Below are 10,964 nucleotides of genomic sequence, written 5' to 3'. Positions count from 1 at the left end.
AGGCTTGTTAGCAGTAGTCTATCGTCATGCTCTGCCATGCAAGGTCAAGAGAAGAAGGGAAGGGATATTTCCCCAGTTAAGAACCAAAAAAATAACGTCACAGTGTATATAGCCTGAATTGTACACTGTTCTTCTTCCAAATGCGTAGATGGGGGTATGATGGATGGGGGGAGTGGAGTTGGGGGCCAGAGGAATCAGGAATGTGATCTGGAGAGATGGCTGCATGGCCTTTAAGCAGGGCTCACAAGGGAAGGAGCACTGGATGTGTGCAGGCAATCACAGGACAGCATGAGCAGAGATACTGCCGGGTAGAGAAAAGATCTGTTCAGCTTAGAAAGGCTTTTTTCGGCTCAGCCTAAATGACAGAGACACCAGTCTGCCTCTAGTGCAGCACTCTTGACAATCCACCTTTCACTCTGGATCTGCTGGTCCAGGGAAATGGATCAGAAGTTATTTCCATTTCAGGTTTTGCCCAAATGCAGGCTAGTGCACAATATGTACCATCCATCTGAACACAGGGCAACATGCTTTAAAGTAGACTGGAAGGCCTGAAATGGATCAATCTGCTGTGTAAAAGGATAATAGGACCGGATTTCTGAATGGGCAGCTCAGGGTGCTTGGAGTATTGTAGCATTCAAATGTAGATTTTGTGTAGTTCTGCCCTGGCTGGATTTGACAGGTGTCAAAGAGTCCAAATATGAATCCATGCAGTGTGTACAACAAGCAGACTTTTCCCTCCCTTTAATATCTAAAATCATTCCATCATCTTAGCTCAAATGTAGCCATTCACAAATTTGTTAGAGAAAACAGGATGTCATCACTCAGACAGTTAACTTTTCCTTTTAGTTCTGCATGAGGTCAAACCAGATTGCACTCTGTGTTAAAGTCCTAGTCACACATACAGTAATGACTTATGGTCACCCCAATATGGGGCAAACCTTGACTTTGACTGAAAAGCAAGCTGGAAATATTCCCATGTCAAATCCTAATACAATCAGAACTAAAAGAAACTAAACTTTAGACAAGATCCCACGTGAGGTTGAAAAAGCCATATCCTGTCACCCTCCACAGTAAATGCAAAGTGAAAATGTTGGATGGACCACCAACCACCAACACTCATTCTGCTTTGCCTCTGCTGTTGGCAATGCTTGAAAATAATGACATAAATATTAATTGTGATTCCTAATGACAGCCAACAATGAGAATGATGGTCAGCAACAGCCCCGTATTCACATAAACTTGAGTCAGCAGCCCAGTACTGCTTCGCTACTGTGATAAATATTATCCCAGAGGCTGCAGCACTGATCCTGCAGAGCCCTCAGACCAGTGAGTACACTATAGTAGGTGAGCATTAAATGACCAATTTATGAAGACCTAGAATATGTTCCTTCTAATCAATTTCAGCAGGTGATTTCTTAAGATATTTTAGAGATATTCGGGGCCAAAGTCCAAATACCCTTCAGTCATCAAGGACCAGTGTCTTTTCAATTAAACTGATTAGTTGCTTAGTTGATAAAAAAAAATCATAGGTGTTCACAGTCTTCAGAAACTGGCGACCTATAAAACAAACTGGACTAGAGCTCTCCAGGACAAAGATTTGAGGCCCTCGTATTATACAAACGGAACAAAGCTAGCAAAAAAAAAAGAACAGATATAAACGTTTATTTTTTTAAACAGCAGGAAGGACATTTTTTAGCTATCCACAACCTATAAAAAATTACGTATCTCAAAAAAATATTTATCTTAACTGGAAAACTGCCTTCAAAATGAACTATTAATTAAAAGCAGGTAGTAAGCTGCACTAGAGACAGAAGTCATGCAGACATGCAGGTGTCTTGATTATTTAGTCCACTGGAAGGCTAATAAAATCTGCTAATTTAATAGCCTTCCAGTATAAAAGAGTGAAAAAATTAAGAACAGCCTACAGTTAGAGAAGTTGTGCTGTGTTTGTTACAGCAACAGCAGCAGATTCAAAGGTAAATGTTGCCATACATCGAAATAACCAAAATAAAAAAAATGTTGATCTGTTACAGTGTTAAGTGGTACTTATGTAAAATTTAATTATATTGAATTACTGATGGCACATAATTGCATTTAAATGTTGCAGTTATAAACCATATCTGTGAATAATAATACATGCTTCAGCAATACAGAAACTGCAGACCATATCAATATACTATACTGTGCATACTGATTACAAGTTACCATTGCCTCAGTGCACAGTGCATGCTCTAAACGGGCAGCAGTCTGCAAAAGCAGTCTCTCTGCTGGTTGTGTTTGTGGTTTTAGGGTCCTTTCCAGTCACATATTTCATCATCTTGCCTCTTTCTGTTCCTGTCTATGCACTAAGGTTTTCATTTGTTCTTTTTCCATCTTTGTGCCTGACTTTGCTGCAGGAAAGAGGGGGTAAATAGCCAATTACAGGAACAGGGGTATCTGTCCAAGTGGAGTGATTTTTGCTCCCCTGCAATCCTGCTAATGGGTTTTACTGAGCACTAGACATAAAAGAACCAACCGGAAACAAAGAGGATGCTTTCAGAACTCATCCACTGAAAAACTGGATATAGTGGGAGAATCCTCATTCAAGTGGTGTGCTGCTTTTTCACATTACAACAAGCGATCGGATCAATTAAACATGCATTCTAGAAGTCAATTGTAGACATACTTGTTTACTGTACATCATTAAAATAATTAATCTTTATTATGTTTGCAAATCACATAAAATTAAATTGCTTCCACTTTTTCAAATGCTGTGCTCAGTTCTAGGTACTGTGCAAGACCATTAGAAAAGTTCTTGTCAAGTTAAGATTAAAGCACTGTGAGGGCTACTTCAGAGGGCAAAATAATCCAGTTTCAATCTGCTCCTTATTGGACACAGAGTCAGTTTCACTCATTCTCCTGCCTCTGTCCTTGAAGCTCAGAGCTCTCCTTTAGAGGCAGACTTGGAAGGTGCCCTTTAAGTTGGCTGGCTAGAGGTTAAAATGTACCATACCGGTCTCACTCTCAGATAATCTCTTTGAATTTGCCTAGACTCAGATTGCTACATTATACATTAAGCCTGTTTTTTTTTCTTTCAGCTGTAAAAGTTGATAAAAAAATGGCAAGTGCTCTTTATCATAAATATGAGGTCACAGAAACCTATGGGCTGCAGGCATCAGCTGAAATCAAACAGCTTGAGTCTTTACTAGTGACAGGTGGGAAAGAGTTTTTCTGTCCAATTTGAGGATATTGGGAGGGCTGGACCGCAGAACAGCAGTGCACAAGACCACGGAGAATGGGGAGGTGGAAGGAAGGTGTTTAATCATAAAGGCGAAGTCTTACACAAGGATTCACTGTGCAGCTGCTATCTATTGAGGCAAAAAACTGTTGAGGTTCTGGCTGTTGATTTGCTTAACGAGCCTTTGCAACCTCATTTAATAAAGATCTCCACTGATAGAAAAATACAGACTAGATCTGAAGAACCTTTACTCGGTACATCAAAACTTTGTGCAGATGTCTTCCCAAAGCTCAACATCTCCAGGACAATACACCACAGTCCTTGGCAGAGGATATGTGCGTTGCTTTTTAATAGGTTTTTGGGGCCGTTCTCCTTCAGACAGCAGCAGCGTGACCTGATTCAATCCAAAAATCCAAGGCCTCCATTTAACTGTAGATTTATACATTCGTCAAGGTGGGTCAGAAACACTGTGTTGCTCTTGCCTGCTGTGGCAGATATGTATGGACACCTGGAAACAGCACAGCCACTGGAAGACCTTTCAGAACAGGTGATGTTCCGAGCAAGTATGCTTGCAATGGCTGAAATGCAATTCGAGAACACTTCTTAGGTACTGTGAATGTATTAAAACTATACATTATAAAAGGATAAAAAAGAGGTTACCAAACCTTTTTTTCACATTATGCCATTTGTTAAAAATATGGGGCACATTTTATGTACATAACCTGGCACGGGTGTTGATTATATTTGTGGTCTCATGACATCTAATAAGACTTAATCCAAGCACATATCATTGCATGGGATTTGCCAACGGAGTCAAAAATGCAAGGACTGAAAGACTTACAGAAATATTATGCATGAAGAAGTACACTGCGCTTGGCTTGATTAAATTCCGGAGTGGGTGATTGGCTATCGCTGGCTATATCTGCAGTTTGCAGATCACTAAAGATACATTCATCGGATGCCTGCTTTAGTACATTGGAGGCCACTTATACTGCTTGTTGTAGATCACTAGAGTGAACGTGACACATCAGGACAAGAGCGACTTCAGTACTACACACAGCAAACTAGCCGGGATGTCCAATAACTGTGAGTGTCTCAGATGCTTGGTTACAGCCCCAACCTTCAGTGACCAATATGGTCTTTCAGTGGGGAAATCTCTAAATCTCAGACCACCATCTTTTTCCGGCTCGTTGCTCTACTCATTTGCAGGGTTACAGACTACGGATATCAGTATCAGGTTATTGCACAAAGGTTATTATCTCAATATATTCCCTAATATGGGCACCCACTGTTTCTCAGCAGTTTTATTAAAATAACAATTCAACATGTAGCTCACACAAATGAAGATGCCTTCTTTCTGCAGTAAATGTGTTTTTTTGCTAAAGTCCTGAACTTTTAGATTGCATAGAGAGATCCCCCTGAATACTAATGCCATTAACAGGACAATGCTGAGGGGGGGGGGGGGGGATACTGGATTTGGCAAATGCCCCATACTGCACCAGATGGGCACAAGAAAGTCTACAGGTTCATTAAGATACTGGCCACAAAGTAGAACAAGCCACCTTTCCTGTGTATGGAACAGCAGCTTACGGAAATGGGTTTTGCATTCACAAGCACAAGGTCTGAGGATTGGAACAACAACAACATTGAAATTGAAGATTAAATAAATTTGAAATGTAGACATTCGCTTTATGCTCCCCCATCTGTACTGTTCTGGCCCCCCTTTGCCATCTTAAGACATGATGCACAGTGCGTCCCACCAGGTACATACTTCAGAACTGCAATTAAACACTCACTGTGTTGCAGCTTGAGGCATCTGCTAAGAAGGGCTAATACTGTTATCTACACACCAAATATCTCATGCTCACTCACACATTATAACAGCATGCTCATTCTTGACATGACATTGTTACGATCACCGGTAGCAGTTTCCCGCATGGTCAGTACCAGGCATTGTTGCCAACTCCATTAGGAAACGGCAGCACATATCTCTAGTCTCTGGTCACCAACCCAGTGCATGATTACACTACCTAGAAGGATCATGCATTATGCTTTTTTTAAAAAGGGAGAACTTCAGATACACCCTTTTAGGTGAAGAGTACAGACCCTCAAACCTCCCACGCTGAAAGAGAGCTAGACAATGCAGGGACCTTCCTCTTCCTTGCCAATATTCTTCCCCACTTTAAAATTCTTAGTCCCATGTCCAGAGATGCTGTTATTCATTCACCCAGATAAAAAATCATATTTCCATCCATTTTCTCTTTACACTCAGACAAGCATACATGTGCATATTGTACTGTTGTACTAGGATGCCTATATTTACGTCTTTTCTTGTGGTCGTTGACAGTGGAGTATGTGGATGGGGGCGAGAGGAGAGACTGCCTGAGGCGAGCCTCCCTCCTCTCCTCCCCAGTGCAGTAAAGTGGAGTCAGTGCAGTTGCCGACGTTGCTCCCCCTCTCACTGCGATTTCTCTTCCGTGTCGGAGGGGCTCAGTTCCCGTGGCAGGGACACGTGCTTGTGGCGGCCCCACAGCTTGTGGATCTCCGTGGTCTCAGTCTCGCTGCTGCTCGTGCCGCTGTCCCGGAAGCTGGCCAGCGGAGGGCGTACCTTCACGCCTTTCACCGTCACAGAGCCCTCGATGGCCTTGCGCAGCTGCAGGGAGGCGGGGAGGAGAGGAGAAAGAAGACAGTTGGTGAGAGGGGCTGTGCCGCTGTCTCTACCACAAAATTTATAGCTCACAGATTGGGAAATCTGGTAAGAAAAAAGTGTTCAGCTCTTATGATCAGGTAAGCACAAGCTAAGCTGTTCTTGGATATTCTTTTCCATGACACTGGAATTCAAGCATGAAGCAATTAATATTCTTCTTCAAGAAAAAAGCAATATATGATGTAGTATGTGAATGTAGAAACATATTTAGTTAAAAATTAGTTATCTGCTAATTTGTCAGTTAAAGTGCTTAATATACAATACAGTGTACAGCATTAATATTATTAGAAGATAGTCATTATCATCGCTAAGAAGTAGCTAAATCCATCCCACTCCTTTACTCACATGATTCACATGACTTCTTAAAGACCAGTTTGTCTGTCATACCATGGAATGGTAATGCATTTAGATACAGCCTACATTTCACATTTCAAGAATTTTATGCAAACACCCCTTGAGCTTTTGTACTTACGGTACCAGATCTGGCTTTTATTCATTGTGCTGCAACGTGATTTTAAACATTCTTTCTTCTTTTTTTACCTTCGGTACTAAATCTAACAGGTTGAAAACATGTTTACAGGCACCATGCTGATGCACAGGTGCTGACCCCTCCAGAACTTGAATACCGAAGTGGGCCCTCAAGAGACTGGAGGCTCATAAGCAGGGGCAGCTCACCAATACCCCAGTTAAAGGTGAAATGGCAACCTTATGAAGAACATTGAAATATTCATTCCTGCAGGTTTTTATGTTCTATATTACTATCTCGAAGGATTGATAAACAGGCACATGCATTTGTCTTGAGAAGCACAATCGAAAAATCATGATGCTTCAGATAGATATCAGAGCACATCCAGCAACCTAATGTCACTTCTTCTCTGGACAACCTCCTGCACGGCCCTCAGTGAGACAATGCAGAGCAGAGCAGAATGATGCAAGAACACTCTCGTTCTGTCAACAGCGACACACCATTTTTAGATGACTTTTGCTTATTTAGAAATCCTTTAAAATGTGCCTCTTCAAACAATATTTCCAGTGGCATCACATGACACAATAGTGTCTTTTGACGTCTGTAAAAATTTGACATGTAATGTGTCATTCCTAGAGGCAGTGGAAGATTAGAATGATCCTGCTAGATCATATCAGGGTACATACAGAAACGATTTGTCCCAATCATCTGAAAAAATAAAAACTCTAGGGGGCTTCATGTTAGCGCCATATCAAACCACAGTGCTGAACTGCAAAAGAGCAGTCAAGTTTTTTTTTAAATGCTGACAGTTTGAATGGTTTCCAGGGAACACAAAACGTTTGTTTCTAATACAGCTGTAAACTTTTTCCCATTTTCAAATGAGAAGCTTAAATAGTTATATCTCTTTCATCTAGATGTCTCCAGAGGCATTAATTGTTGTCAGCAAAAAAAGAGTGTGCAAAGTTAATCACGAGGACAGCTCTTTAAAAATTAAGCAGATAAAAGACTTAAGCAATAAATCTAATTAAGAAAACATTCAGAAGCTTGATTTACTAGTTGACAGAAACCTGGAATATTGTAATAGGACATGGTGGACAACGGGTAGTAAATGTAAGATGAGAAACCATATTCTCATTCCAATTAATCTCAGTAATCTGAAATTTTTAGGAGGACTCTTGTTTAGATGTGGGAGTCACATTTAGTTCCCGGAGGGCTATAGGGTTATCTTTTGCTCCTTCACTAAATCACTGGGTAGTTATTTAATTGTTTAATTAACTGGAGAAATTCAACAAATCCATTCAGATATGTACGATAACTGAAATGCCATGACTGAAGTGAGTCTTTCATTATGCTTAATATTTAATATGTCTAGTTGAGACTCTGCAGCCGTTCAGAACACTCCTGGATTAGAAGAATTATTGTATCACAATGTCAAAATACTGCTCTTCAGAAACCGTGTGAACAAGCATTCACATAAAAAGGACAGCTTGAAAGGATACAGTATGGAGAGTATGCAGAATAAATTTTAATCTCAGGTGTAAAATACTTACAATGACATTGGCAAAAGCCCGACATTGTATACCAATCTGTAACATATTAAAATAGTACTCCTAAAAATAGTCAAATTAGTCATCCATCGTACTTCAGAATCCATGGTAAAAATATCAGCTTGATATTTGCTTGATGCTTGATGTTTTAAGTAAAGCAGAGGTACAGATGTTTGTGCCTGTTCTGATTTGTACTTGTACCGGGTCAAGGCTGCTGTTTGTAATTGGCAGGGATTCTTGATTTTATCCAGTTGCGTTTCTGACCACATCCACGCTGAACCCATGAAAAAAAGCCCTAGTTCTGTACAAGCTGTCGATAAGACTGGCAGTGCTCTAGTGGTGGGTCTACCCTGATCTTAAATGAAAAAGCACAGGCAAACCCACAGTGCCGTGATCCTGAGCCATGTCAAAACAGTTGTCTGGGCTGTCGCTGTAATCTTCTGTACCATGAAAGGCAGTAAAAACAAAATCCCAAGTACCTCACAACAATGGGAATTAATGAGCTGATCTTGTTCATTAAAATTCATAACCTGTTAGCTCTGTTTTTATATTAACATAATGAGCCACTCTTATACACATGCACAAACATACACATAAGCGCAAACATATAATTAACAACAACAAAAAGAGCAATTGTAAAGTAACCATGGCCTTCTCAATGAAATGAAATTGCTTTGCATAATTTCTCATACATTGTCTGCTTGTCTTCATGCAACAAAAGCGAAAATGTCAGAGAGAGTTTCTCTTTCTTGCTTAGCAACAATTGCTATGTTCCAGATGATTTAAAAAGTATGGCATTTTTTTCTCCCATAAACATATAGAGGTTCTTGAAACAAGCCTATAATTAAAAATCCCTTTCCTTTTACTGTCTGTTCCACAAATTGAAACCAGAAGGCTACAGAATTGGATAAAAACAAATTCATTCTGGTTCCCTAAGGGATGGGAGTTGCACTTTGTTAATTTCTAGAGGGATGAGGCTGCCTGATCTATGAACAGGCTTGATCTCTCTGCACTGCGAGCTGCTGAGCTGTTTACAGCTGTTATATCTGGAGGCATGCAAGAAGCAGCCTAGGAAACAAACTGAAGGCAAAACAATTCTGATCTTCAGCTGAGGATATTCATTTACACTACACACTTAATTGAGATAAAACAAAATTGACCATCTCCAGGCAGGACCTGAACTAATACATTTCATCACAGAAGGCAGAACACTCCACGCTGAACTTTACTCAAAAGGACAGCAGTTATCCTGAGATCACCAAGCTAAAGAACCCTCTGCAATCTATCTGGACTGCACAGGGCCTTTATTAGAACCTACATTAATAATAAGAACTACATTCATAAAGTGCTTACTTCCCAAAGGACCCCACAGTGCTTCATCCACCACTGTGCAGCACTAAACTGGGTGATGTGCAGCAGAAGCACAACAGCATAGCAAATTGGAGAAGTGACAAAATGCATCACCATTTGAAATACAGTAAGATGGGAGTCTAAGCTGGAGAAGCCCAGAGTGTTATTTAACCAGGACACCTGGAGTAACACCTCTACCCTTATAAATTGTCTCTTTGATCTTTACTAACCAAATAGTCAGGACATTGGTTTAATGTCTCATCCAATGGACACCACTTCCTACAACACACTGTCCCTGCTCACCAAACTGGAGCCCTGGTTCTGGAACTTCTGGCCTAGAGGCCCAGCACAATACCACTTACTGCAGAAACCTGGATTTCTTTTAGACGTTTACCATCCCAGTACTGACCAAGTCTTGCTTTGCTTAGCTTCCGAGATCTGACAAGATCAGGTCAGAAGGCGGTAACTACTGTGTTGCACAGTCCCTCTCTCCACTGTGCAGTAGTTTCCTACCTCCTTTAGGGACACCACTCCGATCAGTCTGCCGATACTGGTGACGTATGCATGGTCCAGGCCCAGCAGGGAGAAGATTGTGTGCGTCTATGAGAGAAAAGCACAGAGGACAAAGGGCTTTACAGTGGGCACTAAACTGAACCGGTGCCAACCAGCCTTTGGCATGGCAATGGGCAATTAATCTCAGACATAATCTTCATCCTCATCTCTGAATTCCCTGAATCAAGAATGAAAGATACCAAGCGGAAAAGACTGCATTGTGGCTTGATCCTTTTGACAATTACTGATCTCTTATTAGCTTTTCCACACCTGAGAGATTACATGTTTTTGTAGTTGTTTAGATGTTTGTATAGGAAAGATGAATTCATTTATTCTGCTCATATCCTTATTCTGGCAGGAAACAGAGAGTGAGCAATTCTGACAGAAGACCGAATTTTCTTTAGCCTGTTATTAGCAGCATTAGCAATGTTTTAGATGTCAAACTGCAATGAATAGAGGTGTCTTTTGTTCCAGGCAGAATAACCTTTACCCACCACAACACATAAAATAAATAAAATATTTTGAATGCAAAAAATTTCAGACCTTTGAGCTCAATATTGAGTACACACGTCTGTACCAACATTCCAAACAGCTTGGTGCAACCGTTTCTCATTCATCTTGCCAGATTTGCTCCATCTAAGTTTCTTGGTGATTGCTAATGGACCGTATTTATTAAGTCCTTCTATGGATTTTAAAAATTTACTTGGGCTTCTCAAGGACAGTAACTTTCTTATTCTTAAGACACTCCATTGTAGCTTACTGCTAGATAATTTTCCTCTATGATTTGCCTGTACTTTTCCCTATTTTTCCATCAGTCTTGACAAGCTTCCCAATTCCTGCTTAAGAGAACCAAACTGTAGTATAATGCTGCAGCCACGTTTGATAGTAGGGACGGTTGGGTTTGCATGCATGCAATGTAACGCTTTCTATTTAGATAAAAACTTTCCAATTTTGTCTTGTCAGACTAAAAACGTTCGCTGCCTTTTTCACTACTCAGATTGTAGGGAAAGCCTGATCTAGGCAGTGTCTGGGTTCCTTCAACTTCTTACTGATCGAATTCACCATCATCAAATAGGTATTAAATGTCCTTAAAATGTTTCATATTCCCTTCTCTCTATCTCCTTA

General features: G+C 40.6%; 1 protein-coding gene across 3 annotated transcripts in view; it reads right to left on the bottom strand.

Moving 5' to 3' along the window:
- Positions 1–4,687: 4,687 nt before the first annotated feature.
- The window catches only part of LOC148676731 (chloride channel protein 2-like), a 255,825-nt gene continuing 249,548 nt past the window's right edge, over positions 4,688–10,964 (bottom strand). For all 3 annotated transcript variants that reach the window (XM_088612070.1, XM_088612051.1, XM_088612061.1), the window contains 2 exons: positions 9,801–9,887; positions 4,688–5,870 (listed from right to left, as the gene is read on the bottom strand). In XM_088612070.1, the coding sequence (XP_088468196.1) occupies positions 5,676–5,870; positions 9,801–9,887 (282 nt within the window). In that variant the 3' untranslated portion in view covers positions 4,688–5,675. The remainder of the gene's footprint in view (positions 5,871–9,800; positions 9,888–10,964) is intronic.

This window comes from Lepisosteus platostomus, chromosome 2, assembly GCF_059453375.1.
Source record: "Lepisosteus platostomus isolate fLepPlt1 chromosome 2, fLepPlt1.hap1, whole genome shotgun sequence".
NCBI lineage: Eukaryota > Metazoa > Chordata > Actinopteri > Semionotiformes > Lepisosteidae > Lepisosteus > Lepisosteus platostomus.
Note: the sequence above shows the minus strand (reverse complement) of the source record. Positions and strands in the feature narration are given on the sequence as shown.